Source organism: Rana temporaria, chromosome 10, assembly GCF_905171775.1.
Source record: "Rana temporaria chromosome 10, aRanTem1.1, whole genome shotgun sequence".
NCBI classification, from domain to species: Eukaryota; Metazoa; Chordata; class Amphibia; order Anura; family Ranidae; genus Rana; species Rana temporaria.
Window position 1 is genome coordinate 48958331 of NC_053498.1, and position 17394 is coordinate 48975724.

A 17394-nucleotide genomic window follows, 5' to 3' on the forward strand; every position below is an offset into this window, starting at 1 on the left:
GATGAGTTCTTGCTGGAAAAAAACGATTTAAGCAGCAGACAGCATGGATTCATGAAAGACAAAAGTTGTCAGTAGTGTTGAGCGGAATACGCCATATTCGATTTCGCGATATATCACGAATATATAGACGAATATTCGTGAAATATTCGTTAAAATCGAATATTCGTGATATTTTATAAATAAAATTTTTTTTGCGAAATTTCACTAATGCGAATGCGAAATTGATTGCGAAATTGAGGGAACGCACACGTCGGTCTCCAGGGGTGAAGGGAGTGGTGCGTTTGAAGGCGTCGGAAAGCGACGCCTGGCGCCGGACGGCAGTGCAGGACACAGAAGAGGAGGCTGCCGGTACCAGTACCTCTACTAGAGGGAGCGGGGGGGCATGACCTGCTGGGAACAGATGAAGCTGTGGCAGGGGCTGCTGTACCCTGCACACTTGTGGTGGTGGCGCTGCTACCACCACCACGCTTCATCTGGTCATACTCCCGCCAGTGGTTGACTCGCAGATGCTGGTTCAGAGCTGTGGTACCCAGCCGAGCCAAGCACTTCCCTCTCTTCACCCTGGCACGACAGATATGGCAGATGGCTATGGTCTGGTTATCTGCTACCAGGGTGAAGTAGGCCCAAACAGGTGACTTCAGCGCCGCCCTCCTGTCAGATGGGGTGACGCTGACTTGCACCTGCTGGGACTCGGTGCGCACAGGTGGAGCTGCCTGCTGCTGCTGCTGACACCTCCTGCTGCCATCACCAGTGGAGACCCTGACGCTGGTCTCCCTGGTGACCTGGCGCACCGTTTCCCCAGGGTGCCTACCTTCCTCGTCGTCACTGCTGCTGTGAACCGACAAGGAAGGTGGCACCCATGTTGGGTCACCCTCCTCTTCGCCCCCAGATATGTCAGACCCAGGGCTGAAATGTGGTGGGCTGAGGGAAACAGCTGACATGGAGCTGCTAGCCTGGCTCCGCTGTCCCCTCACCGACGCCTGGGTCTGACTAGGTGCGGGTGTTTCCTGCCCAAAAACACCAGCACCACTTGGAAGGGATGTCTCTGGGATACTGATAGCAGGTACCCCATCCTCCTCCTCCATCATCCCTTCCAAAAGGTCCTGACCATCAGGACAGAACTGGATGTCTGCCTGATTCAGGGCCTCCCCCAAGATATCCCTCTCACTGTCAAACAGTAAGAGGCTGGACTCTTGGGGGCTGGGGGCGGGTCCTAAAGGCACCGGTGTACTGAAGGTGCTACTGGGAGTCGGGACTGACGACTCAGTGGCACTGCTGTGCACCATATACTCCAACACTACTGGAGCCTGAGAAGGCAATATCGGGCGGCTGCCCGAGGGAAAAAACTTGCGGATGAGGCGGACTCCCCTTCCACCTGATCCACTACCACTAGTAGGGGCGCGAGAGGTAAAACATAAAGTGTAGCGCTAATTATAAGTGGGATAAAGGATTGGGTATATTAATAATTAACCAATCATTGAAAAGTGTCCGTATGAAACACATTAAAGTAGTCCATAAAAAACTGTTTAATAATAAATGAATCCTCAAAATTCAGTTCACAGTGGATAAATGTGCAAAAAAAAAACTTCAATAAAGAAATGGTAATAAATCTTCATAGGTAAAAAAGATGTGTAAATCCAGCACCGGAATGAATGGAGGCTTACCAGAAGCTGTGGACCCAGAATAGGCATATACCTAGTGGGTCATTTGCGCTTTAAAGTTGATGATACCAGCGAGGAGGTGAAGTCCAACACAGGATCAGGTGAAAGTCGGTTCAGAAGCACCTTGTATTAGGTTGTAGACCTAGGTCCATATGGAGGTTCAGACACTCAATACAACGGAAGTTAGAAAAAAGAAGGCAAAAATGCACATAGTGTAAATCCGTTTAAAAGTTTACTTGATAGCAAAATCAAAAAATGGGTTACACTCACATTTTCAGCATTGGTAACAGGCATGTAACAAAGAGCAGTATTGTCAGCAAATTCCCGACATGTTTCAATCTAAACGATCATCATCTGGGGGTGATCGTTTAGATTGAAACATGTCGGGAATTTGCTGACAATACTGCTCTTTGTTACATGCCTGTTACCAATGCTGAAAATGTGAGTGTAACCCATTTTTTGATTTTGCTATCAAGTAAACTTTTAAACGGATTTACACTATGTGCATTTTTGCCTTCTTTTTTCTAACTTCCGTTGTATTGAGTGTCTGAACCTCCATATGGACCTAAGTCTACAACCTAATACAAGGTGCTTCTGAATCGACTTTCACCTGATCCTGTGTTGGACTTCACCTCCTCGCTGGTATCATCAACTTTAAAGCGCATATGACCCACTAGGTATATGCCTATTCTGGGTCCACAGCTTCTGGTAAGCCTCCATTCATTTTGGTGCTGGATTTACACATCTTTTTTACCTATGAAGATTTATTACCATTTCTTTATTGAAGTTTTTTTTTTGCACATTTATCCACTGTGAACTGAATTTCAGGATTCATTTATTATTAATTTTTTCACAGTTTTTTATGGACTACTTTAATGTGTTTCATACGGACACTTTTCAATGATTGGTTAATTATTAATATACCCAATCCTTTATCCCACTTATAATTAGCGCTACACTTTATGTTTTATTTTGTTTGTTTTTCGGAATTGATCCATTCCGTGGTGTTGGCTGCATTTTATAAGTTCTTTATAGTAGCGCAGTGTTTATCTATACTTCCAGTATAGTTATTTTTCACACGGGGCGCGAGAGGTACCCCGTGCTGGCAGCGACCCAGCAATGGGAGTAACTCCCCTACCCCTGCTGCCACGGCCACGTATGCTGCTTATACTTGCTGATGTGGGGGGGGGGGGGTAAACTTTATTGGGGGGGGGGAAATGTGAGAAAGGAGTGTTTTTTGTTTTTTTAGCAAGACAGGCACGCAGACAAAGACGCAGACAAAGACGTAGACAGCTACTAAACTAGAATAAAACTACTACACCTAAAACTTTTTTTTTTTTTACACGGACAAAGACGTAGACTACGACACGGACAACTACTAAACAGGAACTAAAATACTACACCTAAAACTTTTTTTTTTTTTTACACGGACAAAGACGTAGACTACTGCCGCGTACACACCATCACTTTATGTGATGAAAAAAAATGACGTTTTTAAAAACGTCACTTTAATTGACCGTGTGTGGGGGAAAACGTTGTTTTATGTCTTCTAAAAAACGACCAAAAAAAATTGAAGCATGCTTCAATTTTATGTGTCGTTTTTCAAAACGTCAACTTTTACTTCACAGAAATTGACCGTGTGTAGTAAAAAACGTCGTTTAAAACGACGTTTTTTCACCCGCGCATGCCCAGAAGCTACTTATGAAGCAAGCTTCAATGGAAAAAGTGGTGAGAACGTAACCTCGCTTTGCTAGAACATTGTGAGAAAAACGATGGTGTGTAGGCAACTTCGTCTTTGAAAATTGAAGTTTCAAAAACGTAATTTTTTACTCACAGAAAATGTCGTTTTTTTTCATCACATAAAGTGATGGTGTGTACGGGGCATACGACACGGACAGCTACTAAACAGGAACTAAAATACTACAGCTAAAACTTTTTTTTTTTTTTTTTTTAGACTGAAGGACGAGGACTACAAATACTAAACTAATATGCACTAAACACTAACTCTACTTACACAAACTTATATGACTAAACTAAAGCTAATTTTTTTTTTTTTTTTATACACAAAACACAGAGACTAAACACACACTAAACTAAGCTACCTTAAAGAAATGTACACTTACACTAAACTACACAGAAATCTATCTAACACTAAGCTACACTAACCTGGACAAAACAACACAAATCTGAGCTTTTAGAAAAGCTGTTGGGTCTTTTGCTTTGAAAAAAGCAGTTGGTTATAGAAGCAGGAAACTCAGAACTGAAAGCACTATAGGAAGCACAATGCTCTAAGCTCTAAGATCGCAATACACTGGAAAAACGCACATAAACACTCCACTCTCTCTAGCCACCTTGTGAATCTGCACTGAAATACTGCTGGGAGTGATCTTATATACTGGTCGTGCAGGCAGGTTCCTATTGGTTGCTATGGAGGTTGCTAACCTCTGACAACTGTGGTAGGAGAACTCTGATTGGCTCTGATGCAAAAGAAGGGCGGAGATAGAAAGCAAATATTCGTCAACATAAAAGGATCGCCTCAGCTACTCGGCCCAGGGTCTCTAATCATACCAGCAATGCTTTTAGACGTCGATGGAGATCACTAGGATGTGATCTGTTTTAAAAATAAATTTGAAAAAATACAAATATTCGTAAAAGCGAATTTTGACCGCGATATTCAAGTTATTCAGGAATACTCGAATATGCAATATTCGTAACGAATATTCGCAATACGAATATTCTTGAGCAACACTAGTTGTCAGACAAACCTGATTTCCTTTTATGAAGTACTTACCTCCACACCCTGGACAGAGGCGTGGATGTGGACGTGATATATTTGGATTTTGCAAAAGCGTTCAATACAGTTCCGCACACACGGCTCATGTGCAAGGTAAGGTCTACAGGATTGGATATATCAGTTTGTAAATGGATAGAAAACTGGCTGAAAGACAGAATTCAGAGAGTCGTGGTTAATGATTCTTACTCTGAATGGTCCAATGTTATCAGTGGTGTACCCCAAGGTTCAGTGCTGGGACCCTTACTTTTCAATATATTTATAAATGATATTGGGTCTGAGATCAAAAGTAACATTTCTGTCTTTGCAGATGACACCAAGCTATGCAGTGGAATAACGTCCTTACAGGATGTCGCCAATTTACAAGCCGACCTCAATGCTCTGTCTAATTGGGCGACTGAGTGGCAGATGAGGTTTAATGTTGATAAATGTAAAGTTATGCACTTAGGGAATAAGAATATGCATGCATCATACATGCTAGGGGGAGTTCAACTGGGGGGATCTGTAGTGGAGAAGGATCTGGGGGTCTTGGTAGATCATAAGCTCAATAATAACATGCAATGCCAAGCTGCGGTTTCCAAAGCGAGCAAAGTCCTTTCTTGTATTAAGAGAGGTATGGACTCCAGAGACAGAGATATAATTTTGCCCCTGTACAAATCATTAGTAAGACCTCATCTGGAATATGCAGTTCAGTTTTGGGCACCAGTTCTCAAAAAGGATATTGGAGAACTGGAGAAAGTGCAGAGAAGGGCAACCAAACTGATAAGAGGCATGGAGGAGCTCAGCTATGAGGAAAGATTAGAGGAACTGAATTTATTCACTCTTGAGAAGAGGAGAATTAGGGGGTATATGATCAACATGTACAAATATATAAGAGGTCAATACAGTGGACTTGGTGTTGAGTTATTCACTTTACGGTCAACACTGAGGACAAGGGGGCACTCTTTACGTCTAGAGGAAAAGAGATTTCACCTCCAAATACGGAAAGGTTTTTTCACATTAAGAGCTGTGAAAATGTGGAACGGACTCCCTCCAGAGGTGGTTCTGGCCAGCTCAGTAGATTGCTTTGAGAAATGCCTGGATACTTTCCAAAATGTACATAAAATAACTGAGTACTAAGATTTGTAGGTAAAGTTGATCCAGGGTAAATCCGATTGCCTCTTGGGGGATCAGTAAGGAATTTTTTCCCCTGCTGTAGCAAATTGGATCATGCTCTGCTGGGGTTTTTTGGCTTCCTCTGGATCAACTGTGGGTATGGAGTTGGCTATGAGAGCAAGCATTGTTGATATCAGTGTGGATGCCCAACTGTGGCAAGTGCTAATTCGCCAAACCACGGACGAGTACCTTGATAAAAAAAACTTAATGCAGGAAAGAGCAGGCAAAAAATTTAACAACGACATAGGAAACTTGCCCCTGGGCACCCTGGTGGCCCGGCCCCCTGCCTCCAGAACAAAGGTACAGAAACCAGACCAAGCACCCCTGGAAATTGCTGCCTCCAGTAACTTGATGGTAATGAAAGCATGACTGTCTGCTGAAGCCAAGATACTTCAAACAAGGAACCTGACGAGAAAGAGATGAGGCCCATGTGCAGGCCTGGAAAATACTTTCAGCAGGGCAGTCTGAAGACTGGGGATGGGAGATTCCAACACCGCCCCTGACAAGGAACCTACTTGGCTCAGACACATAAACAGAAGGACTGATAGACTGGACCAAGGGGATGCTGACCTAGCCTGCAGGAATGTAAGAAGAGCAGGAGCTGGGGTGTGCCGACACCCTGCCTCTGTTTCGAACACCTCCATCCTGACTTACCAGTTTGTGGAGAGCATGTATGGCCCACATTAATCTGCATTCAAGAATCATGCCAAGAACATGTAACATGCTGGTAGATGAGAGTAGCTGGGACGAAATTGGAACCAAACCAAAGCGTACCGCCGTCCCAAGACAAAACTCCACAGGATGCTGAAGCATGGACTGACTCCTTAATGACAGGGTGCAACCCTACTCTAAACCCCCATGTGGTTGAAGGGATGAATGTGAATTAGTCATTTCGGAACATGTGGCAAGCACAACCTAAGGAAACACAGACTAGAGAAAATGACAACAGACAACCAGACATGAGAACGACGTCCCTCTGTGCCTACCTAAGTATGAGAACAGGAGTAGAAATGACAAGACCACCAAGCGTGAATGAACCTGATGATGCCCCCCCCCTATTGTAAGTAGTAGTGAGTAATCTGCAGCGCAGAGACAGGTAATTAACTGAACACTCAGGGCTTATGCACCCACAGACCGTGGTGGGTAGTCATACAGGTGTGATGAATGAATGTTCATCGTATGATGTATGGCATGGATCTGTAGACGTGACAGATCCGAAGATGAAACAGCTACCGATGTATATGCCGTGACTGCGTGGCACCGATATGCTACAACATCACTAACTGTGACAGAACTCGCTGTGACAGAACTCGCTGTGACAGAACCCGCTGTGACAGAACCCGCTGTGACAGAACCCGCTGTGACAGAACCCGCTGTGACAGAACCCGCTGTGACAGAACCCGCTGTGACAGGGATACAATGGCAGAAACACTATATCAGAAATGCAGAGACAGAACAATACCCCTGCACAATACTCTACAATACCCCCTGCGCACTACTCTGCAATACCCCCTGCGCACTACTCTGCAATACCCCCTGCGCACTACTCTGCAATACCCCCTGCGCACTACTCTGCAATACCCCCTGCGCACTACTCTGCAATACCCCCTGCGCACTACTCTGCAATACCCCCTGCGCACTACTCTGCAATACCCCCTGCGCACTACTCTGCAATACCCCCTGCGCACTACTCTGCAATACCCCCTGCGCAATACTCTGCAATACCCCCTGCGCAATACTCTGCAATACCCCCTGCGCAATACTCTGCAATACCCCCTGCGCAATACTCTGCAATACCCCCTGCGCAATACTCTGCAATACCCCCTGCGCAATACTCTGCAATACCCCCTGCGCAATACTCTGCAATACCCCCTGCGCAATACTCTGCAATACCCCCCCTGCGCAATACTCTGCAATACCCCCCCTGCGCAATACTCTGCAATACCCCCCCTGCGCACTACTCTGCAATACCCCCTGCGCACTACTCTGCAATACCCCCTGCGCACTACTCTGCAATACCCCCTGCGCAATACTCTGCAATACCCCCTGCGCAATACTCTGCAATACCCCCTGCGCAATACTCTGCAATAACCCCTGCGCAATACTCTGCAATAACCCCTGCGCAATACTCTGCAATAACCCCTGCGCAATACTCTGCAATAACCCCTGTGCAATACCCCCTGCGCAATACTCTGCAATACCCCCTGCGCAATACTCTGCAATACCCCCGCGCAATACTCTGCAATACCCCCTGCGCAATACTCTGCAATACCCCCTGCGCAATACTCTGCAATACCCCCTGCGCAATACTCTGCAATACCCCCGCACAATACTCTGCAATACCCCCGCACAATACTCTGCAATACCCCCTGCGCAATACTCTGAAATACCCATACTCTGCAATACCCACTGCGCAGTACTCTGCAATACCCCCTGCGCAGTACTCTGCAATACCCCCTGCGCAGTACTCTGCAATACCCCCTGCGCAGTACTCTGCAATACCCCCTGCGCAGTACTCTGCAATACCCCCTGCGCAGTACCCCCTGCACAATACTCTGCAATACCCCCCTGCGCAATACTCTGCAATACCCCCTGCGCAATACTCTGTAATACCCCCTGCGCAATACTCTGCAATACCCCCTGCGCAATACTCTGCAATACCCCCTGCGCAATACTCTGCAATACCCCCTGCGCAATACTCTGCAATACCCCCTGTGCAATTTTCAGATATTGGCACCATAGCTTGTGGACGCTATAACTTTCACAAAGACAAAATAATATTCACCAATTTGTACTTATTTTTACCAAAGATACAGTATGTAGCAGTAGAACTGGAGAAAGTGCAGAGAAGGGCAACCAAACTGATAAGAGGAATGGGGGAGCTCAGCTATGAGGAAAGATTAGAAGAACTAAGGGCCAGATTCACAAATGAGATACGACGGCGTTTCTCCTGATACGCCGTCGTATCTCTGTTTCTATCTATGCGACTGATTCATAGAATCAGTTACGCATAGATAGCCAGAAGATCCGACAGGTGTAATTGTTTTACACTGTCGGATCTTAGGATGCAGTACTGTGGCCGCCGCTGGGGGGAGTTCACGTCGTAAACAAGCGTCGGGTATGCAAATTAGGAGTTACGGCCGATCCACAACGGTTTTTCGCGTTCGCTATGTCGCCGCTAGTATATTTTTCCCGTTGCATAGTTACACTTTTTTTTGGTGCCTTAACTTTAGTCAGCAAGTGTATTGCTGTCTAAAATATGGCCGTCGTTCCCGCGTCGAAATTTAAAAATCAACCTCGTTTGCGTAAGCCGTCCGGGAATATGGAAGTACGCTACGCGCGTCGCCGTTCAAAAAAAATTACGTCACGGCGCGCAAAGCACGGCGGGAGTTAGGAAACGGAGCATGCGCAGTAGGTCAGGTGCGGTAGCGCGCCTAATTTAAATGGCACACGCCCATTTGATTTGGCCCGTCTTGCGCCGGAGGCCGCGGGCGTAGGTTTTCATCGCAAGTGCTTGGTGAATCAGGCACTTGCGATGAAAAATTGCGGCGGTGTAACTAATCTAGGATAAGTTACGCCACCGCGATTCTACGTGAATCTGGCTCAAAATGTATTCACTCTTGAGAAGACGAGAATAAGGGGGGATATGATCAACATGTACAAATATATAAGGGGTCCATATAGTGAACTTGGTGTTGAGTTATTCACTTTAGGTCAACACTTAGGACAAGGAGGCACTCTTTACGTCTAGAGGAAAAGAGATTTTGGGCTAGATTCACATAGATCAGCAGATCTTTAGATCCGCGTGATCTATGTGATTTAAGATCCGCTGCCGCAAGGTTGAGAGGCAAGTGGGTAATTCACAAACCACTTACCTCCAAACTTGAGGCGGCGGATCGTAAAACCCCCGGCGGGGGAGTGTACCATTTAAATCAGGCGCGTCCCCACGCCGATTTAAATGAGAATGCGCCTTCCGCGAAATTTCCCGGCGTGCATTGCTCCCACTGACGTCGCTAGGACGTCAGTGGTTTCGGCGTGAGCGTAACTTGCGGCACGCAGGTTTCTGAATCGGCGTACGCAAACGACTTAAAAAAAATTCCAAATCTACGCGGGAACGACGGCTATACTTAACATTGGCTGCGCCTCATAGAAGCAGGGGTAAGTATACGCCGGGAAAACCGATACGGAAACGTCGTAACACTGCGTCGGGTCCGCGTACGTTCGTGAATTTGTGTATCTCGCTGATTTACATATTTCTCATCGTAAATCAGCGGGAACGCCCCCCGCGCCATTTTTAAATTACAAATAAGATCCGACGGTGTAACACAGTTACACCTGTCGGATCTTAGCCATATCTATGCGTATCTGATTCTATGAATCAGGCGCATAGATACGACCAGTGTAAGTCAGAGATACGACGGCGTATCAGGAGATACACCGTCGTATCTCTTTGTGAATCTGGCCCTTTATCTCCAAATACGGAAAGGTTTCTTCACAGTAAGAGCTGTGAAAATGTGGAACAGACTCACTCCAGACATGGTTCTGGCCAGCTCAGTAGATTGCTTTAAGAAAGGCCTGGATTCTTTCCTAAATGTACATAATATAACTAAGTACATAGGGCCTGATCCACAAAAGGGATACGCCGGCGTATCTACTGATACGCCGTCGTATCCCTGTTTCTATCTATGGAACTGATCCACAGAATCAGTTTCTCATAGATAGGCAGAAGATCCGACATGTGTAAGGGACTTACACTGTCGGATCTTAGGATGCAGTACCTCGGCCGCCGCTGGGGGCATTTCTCGTCAAAATGCCGCGTCGGGTATGCAAATTAGCACTTACGGAGATCCACAAAGCTTTTACGCTTCGTTTTTTCTCCATAAGTATTAGTTTGCCGTCGTAAAATTAGGGCTGCTTTTACAAAGTGTAAAGTTAGTACACCATGTAAAAGTAGACCCTTCTTTCCCGCGACGCTGTCAAATTTCTTTTTACATTTTTTTTTTTTCGCCGCATCTTTTTTTTTCCCGACGCAACTTTTTTTACCCGGCGCGATTCACAAAACTCGGCGTAACGTAAAACCGCGCAAAGCACGTCGGGAAAATAACGTCGGGAGCATGCGCAGTACGTCCGGCACGGGAGCGCGCCTAATTTAAATGCGACTCGCCCCATTAGATTAGGAACGCCTTGCGCCGGACGGATTTAAGTTACACCGCTCAAAATTTCTAGGCAAGTGCTTTGTGGATCGGGCACTTAGGTAGAGATTTTGCGGCGGTGTAACTTAAATGTCAAAAGTTAAGTTACGTAGGGTTTTTGTGGATCAGGCCCTAAGATTTGTAGGTAAAGTTGATCCGAGGAAAATCCGATTGCCTCTCGGGGGATCAGGAAGGAATTTTTTCCCCTGCTGTAGCAAATTGGATCATGCTCTGCTGGGGTTTTTTGCCTTCCTCTGGATCAACTGTGGGTACGGAGTTGGGTGTATGGGATTGTACTGTGTTTTTTATTTTGTTTGTTTATTTTTTTGTGGTTGAACTGGATGGACTTGTGTCTTTTTTCAACCTGACTAACTATGTAACTATGGGCCAGATTCACGTAGGTGAGCGGCGGCGTAACGTATCGTAGATACGTTACACCGCCGCAAGTTTTCATCGCAAGTGCCTGATTCACAGAGCACTTGCAATGAAAACCTACGCCGGCGGCCTCCGGCGCAAAGCGGGCCAATTCAAATGGGCGTGTGCCATTTAAATTAGGCGCGCTCCCACGCCGGACCTACTGCGCATGCTCAGTTTTGCAATTCCAGTCGTGCTTTGCGCGGCGTGACGTAATTTCTTCGAACGGCGACGCACGTAGCGTAATTCCGTATTCCCGGACGGCTTACGCAAACGAGGTTCATTTTTTAATTTCGACGCGGGAACGACGGGCATACTTTATACAGCAATACGATTGCTGTGTAAAGTTAAGGCACCAAAAACGATGACTAACTTTGCGACGGGAAACTAGACTAGCGGCGACGTAGCGAAAGCGAAAATCCGGCGTGAATCTCCGTAACTCCTAATTTGCATACACGACGCTGGTTTACGACACAAACTCCCCCCAGCGGCGGCCGCGGTACTGCATCCTAAGTTCCGACAGTGTATAACAATTACACCTGTCGGATCTTAGGGATATCTATGCGTAACTGATTCTATGAATCAGTCGCATAGATACTCTGAGAGATACGACGGAGTATCTGAGATACTCCGTCGTATCTCAGCTGTGAATCTGGCCCTATGTAACTATGTAGCAGTATACATTTTGGCCAAAATTTATGAAGAAAAATTACAAATTTGCTAAATTTTATAACAGAAACAAAGAAAAAATATTTTTTTTACAGAATTTTCAGTCTTTTTTCTTTTATAGCGCAAAAAATAAAAAACCCAACGATGATTAAACACCACCAAAAGAAAGCTCCATTTGTGGAAAAAAAAAAGGGCAAAAATTTCATTTGCGTACAGTGTTGTACGACTGAGTAATTGTCATTCAAAATGTGAGAGCACCGAAAGCTGAAAATTGGTCTGGTTATTATGGCCCAGATTCACGTAGAGCGGCGCAAATTAAGTTACTCCAAACATATGTCATTTAAGTTACGGCGCCTTCATTTTGTGTCGTAAGTGCCGTATCCACAGCGCATTTGCGTCCAAATTTGCGCCAGCGTAACTTAAATACCGAGGCGTAAGGCGGGGTTATTGCAAGTGGGAAGGAAGTGGGCGTGCTCCATTGTAATGAGCCGTGACCCCATGCAAATGAAGGGCCGGCCGTACTGCACATGCGCGCACGAATCTGCACCTCACTGGGCATGTGCAGAACTCGGCTCGGCGCAATTAGTGAGATAGGAAAAAGGCCAAGCGTACTTAGTTTGAGAATCGCCCTGTGTATAAATAGCCCCAGACAAACACACTTCCCTTGCAAAAGTACATCCCTGTGTTCCCCTTTCGTAAAGCAAGTTGCTTTTGTTCTGTCGTCTGTTGGTGTGTGTTGGTGAGTTTAGTGTTAGATAAAAGATTTGGAGGAGTAGTAGAGTGTATTGGCTGTGTTTTTTTTCTGAGTGTATTTTCTGTTTGTTTTTTCGGTGTTTGTTTTTGAATTTGTATTAGCTGTCTGCTTGTGTGGTTTGATTTTTGTGTGTGTTTCTTCTGTGACTTTTTGTGTGTGTTTCTTCTGTGAGTATCTGTGTCTGTTTGTTCTGTGAGTATTTGTGCTTGTTTGTTGTGTTTGTTTTTTGTTGGTGCTGAGTGTTGGGTGTTATGGCACCGAAGCGCAGGAAGCTGAATTTTTCAATCACAGAAAAGCAGATACTTGCTAGGGCCATCACCCGTTTCTGGCGGTATTTGCATGGTCCTGAGAGCCGGATCACCACCCAGGAGGAAGGAGATCATTAAGAAAATTACTGATCAGATCAATGCGGGGGAGGGGGAGATGAGGACCCCCAGTGGGATTCAAAAGAAGATCAACGATCTTAGGAGCCTGGTCCGGGACAAGATGGCCAAAATAAATGCCCATGCCACGGGCACTGGAGGAGGCCCACCCTGCTCCGTCAGGCTGACTGAGGAGGAATGGGCAGTGGCCCAGTGTTTCCATAGCCAGCAGGTGGTGGGCCTGCCTGGCTTTCAATCTGATTCTCCTGCGAGGACAGGTAATTTTTGGGTTTTTCTATCTGGTGATTAGCATGTGTGGGTGGGGGAAGGGAATATGTGCCAAGTGTGGGGATCCTCCAACCTGTGAATGTTTTGTGTCCTCCACAGATGGCCAGGAGATTGCTGGGCCATCAGGCCAGGAGGTTGCTGGGCCATCAGGCCAGGCTGCACCATCCCCAGGACAACAGGCTGCAGAAGAGCCCCAAGAATGGCAGGAGTCCCCAGGGGAGGGGAGTGGCCACACCTCCCCTCATGAGGAGGTTGAGGGGGGGAGGATGAGGGGGGGGGTGAGGATGAAGATATGGAGATTGCCAGGGAAATCCTTTTGGCTTCGGATGTGGTTCCCCCTGAGGCTACCCCTGAGGCTGGCAGCAGTCAGGCCTCCATCAGGGGTAGCCCCTCCCACTCCTCCCCCAACAGGCCTCCCCCGCAAGGGTATCTCTCTCCCCTCCTCCCAGGCCACAAGACTCAGCTGCAGGCAGGAAGGCGACCCAGAAGACCAGGGGGTGGCCGAATGTCTGCCGGCCAATCTGCAGAGGGACAATGCCCGGCAGAAACGCCATCTGGGTCAGATCAACCAGACTCTGACCCAGATAGAGGACAGCCTGGGTTCAATTAAGGAGTCACTCACTGATGTGGCCACAAACTCCTTGGCGGTCATCACATGCTTTTGTGACCTGCAGACCGCCACATCAGGCGTGGCCCAGGAGGTGAGTGCCCTGACCCAGGCTGTCCAGGACAATATCCGGGCTGTCCAGGCCAATACGGCTGCCCTCACACTGAGTCTGACCAGGATAGCAGTGACCTTGGAGGGCAGGCCAGCAGGAGGACAGTCACCAGGGGAGGCTCCTCCTTCACCCCCCCCCAGGAGTCTCCCCTGGTTGGCCGTGCCCGTGGCCGGCCCAGGCGTAGCTCACGCCGCCGCCGTTAAGTTTTGGGGTACTTTTGTTTTTTTATTTTTATTATTTTTTTTATTATACGGTACGTACGTTTTGTTTTATGTGTGTGAATGATGTATGAATGTGGGGGTGGCATTCCTGATTAAATAAGGGTGTCACCCTCAGTTTTGGTGGAGTAGGGATCCCCAGGACCAGGGAGAAGTGATCCCAGGTCCATGTGAAAGGTGTATGAATGCACAGTGACATAATTGGAGCCTTGGCGTTACTGCTCCCAAGTACCATTGGGGGTACTAGGGTTTAATCTAATTAGATGTGCATGTGATGTGTCTGTGCTAGGGACCACAGTGGGTGTGCATGCATGCATTCTCATTGTGCCATGATTAATGTGTGTGTTTACTGTGCAAAGATGCATTCTGCGAGGCGTCTCCTGACTGCTGTTCCCTCAGAAGAGGGGTACCCTCGGTTACTAAAGTCACTAGTATAGCTATGCGCATGGATGCCCCTGGCATAGTGGCATACAGATTGTTGTCCTGCAAGTGTGTGTGCTCAGCTCTTCCTTAATGATGTTGCTTTAGCTGACATTTACACGGCTGGTGCAAAGTTAGGGCTGCTTTTATAAAGTGTAATTTTACACCATGAAACTAGCAGATGCGCACAGGGCGTAATCTACGCCGCACACACTTAATTTTGTGGATCGCCTTATCTCCCTCATTTGCATCTTTGCCTATCAAAACAGCGGTGTGTCTAGCGTATTTTGCGCTCGAAGAAGCGCCGGTGTAATTTTTTTTAGGTAGGACGGAAAAAAATGGATTTCAGGCGTATCTCGTTTTGAGGATACGGCGCAAAGATACGCGCGGCGCATTTTTCAATTACGCCGCGCATCTCGAGTTAAGTCGGCGTAAGTGCTTTGTGAATCTGGGCCTAAGTGCCCAGTGGTCAAGTGGTTAAAAGCCAGTACAGAAATCATGACCAGTGAATGTTTGATGAAAGTCACACAGATTATTATAAAAAATATGCATATATGCGATCACTAATTCTGCTAATGAATTATCATATTACTATTTGATTTACTTACCTCTGTCTGCACCATTAGACTCCTGTTCATTCTCATCTTCTCCACACAGCTATAAATCCCAATACGATGCTCCCTCTCCATCTGCTGGATGAGGTAGTCCAAAGCTATTAAAGTTCCAGTACGACCAACTCCCGCACTATATAGAATAAAAAAGGAAAAATATTACATTATACCTTTAGTATTCTGGGTCTATATGCAAACTGTGAATCACTAATATCTAAGATACATTCCCTAACCTTATATAACGTATTTGCAATTATGGAAACATTTTCTACCAACAAAAAAAAACTTTTTGGGCATACATAAATATCATAATATTGGAAAAACATATATTTAAACAAATAGATTTTTTGGGGCTTTTTGAAAAATGAGGAAAGAGTCAATCAAAAAAAAAAAAATGTTTTGGAGTGGGAAAGAATGGGGAAAACCCCTGTCTGGTATTTACTGCAATAGAGCTCATTAGCATACCTGGGAATTTACCAGAATTACATAGTTAGATAGTCAGGCTGGAAAAAAAAACCACACACACCAGACCATCTAGTCCAACCAATAGAAAATAAATAAAAAAAAAACTTTTGGAGCACCCACTTCCTTTTCGGTAGGTGCTAAAAAAGAGATTTTTAATACAGCTTACCTGTAAAATCTTTTTCTTGGAGTACATCATGGGACACAGAGCGGCATTCATTACTATATGGGTTATATGGAGTACCTTCAGGTGTTGACACTGGCAATCTCAAACAGGAAATGCCCCTCCCTATATAACCCCCTCCCATAGGAGGAGTACCTCAGTTTTGTAGCAAGCAGTATGCCTCCCAAAATGGTCCCCAAAAGAGGGGTGGGAGCTCTGTGTCCCGTGATGTACTCCAAGAAAAAGATTTTACAGGTAAGCTGTATTAAAAATCTCTTTTTCTTTATCGTTACATCACGGGACACAGAGCGGCATTCATTACTATATGGGATGTCCCAAAGCAATGCTTACAATGAGGGGAGGGAGAACATCTCCAAGACAAAAGGATTTAATTTAGAGATATACTCAAATCATAATAAATCCAACTTAGTTGAGAAAAATAATTTTAAATTTTAAATTTAACTCAAAAAAGAGGAGCCCCCGGCATCCGAGGGTCTCAAACTGCAGCCTGCAGCACTGCCTGCCCAAAGGCTGTATCAGTATTCCTTCTTACGTCCAACTGGTAGAATTTTGTAAACGTGTGGACAGAAGACCAGGTTGCCGCCTTGCAAACTTGAGCCATAGAGATCTGGTGATGTGCTGCCCAGGAGGCGCCCATGGCCCTAGTAGAATGAGCCTTTAATGATACTGGAGGAGGCAACCCCTTCAAGCCATAGGCCTGAGTGATTAACTGCTTAATCCACCTAGAGATGGTGGACTTTGCAGCTGCCTGCCCCTTCTTGGGCCCATCCGGTAAAATGAACAACACATCCGTTTTCCGGATCTTCTCTGTAGCTTTAAGATAGGCCTTCATGGCCCTGACAATATCCAAGGTATGCAGCAACCCTTCCTTTCTGGAAGTAGGTTTAGGGAAGAAGGATGGTAATACCAAATCCTGGTTTAGATGAAAACTGGATATAACCTTCGGTAGGAAGGAAGGATGAGGGCGGAGAACGACCTTGTCCTTATGAAAAATAAAATATGGTTCCTTACAGGATAAGGCCGCCAGTTCCGATACTCTTCTTGCGGAAACTATGGCGACCAAAAATACTAACTTCCTTGTCAGTAAAACCAAAGGAATTTCAGCCAACGGCTCAAACGGTTGTTTCTGCAAACTTGACAGAACAAGATTTAAATCCCACGGACAAAGCGGGGATTTAACTGGAGGTTTAATACGCAAGACCCCTTGAAGGAAGGTCTTAACCAGCGAGTGGGTGGCCAGCGGCCGCTGAAACCACACTGACAGAGCTGAAATCTGTCCTTTGATTGTGCTTAATGCCAATCCCTTATCCACTCCTAGCTGGAGAAAACTTAAAACTCTATCGATGGTAAACTTGCGAGAAAGCCATAGCTTGAACTCACACCAGCCTACATAGGCCTTCCAGACCCTGTAATAAATCACCCTAGAGACTGGCGTAAAAACTGAGGTACTCCTCCTATGGGAGGGGGTTATATAGGGAGGGGCATTTCCTGTTT

At 46.0% G+C, this 17394-nt stretch overlaps 1 protein-coding gene across 1 annotated transcript in view; it reads right to left on the reverse strand.

Annotated features, from left to right (window-relative positions):
* The window catches only part of LOC120916559 (receptor-type tyrosine-protein phosphatase H-like), a 1518207-nt gene that overhangs the window by 49472 nt on the left and 1451341 nt on the right, over positions 1–17394 (reverse strand). Inside the window, exon 20 of the mRNA XM_040327609.1 lies at positions 15252–15387. Coding sequence (XP_040183543.1) covers positions 15252–15387 — 136 coding nt within the window. The remainder of the gene's footprint in view (positions 1–15251; positions 15388–17394) is intronic.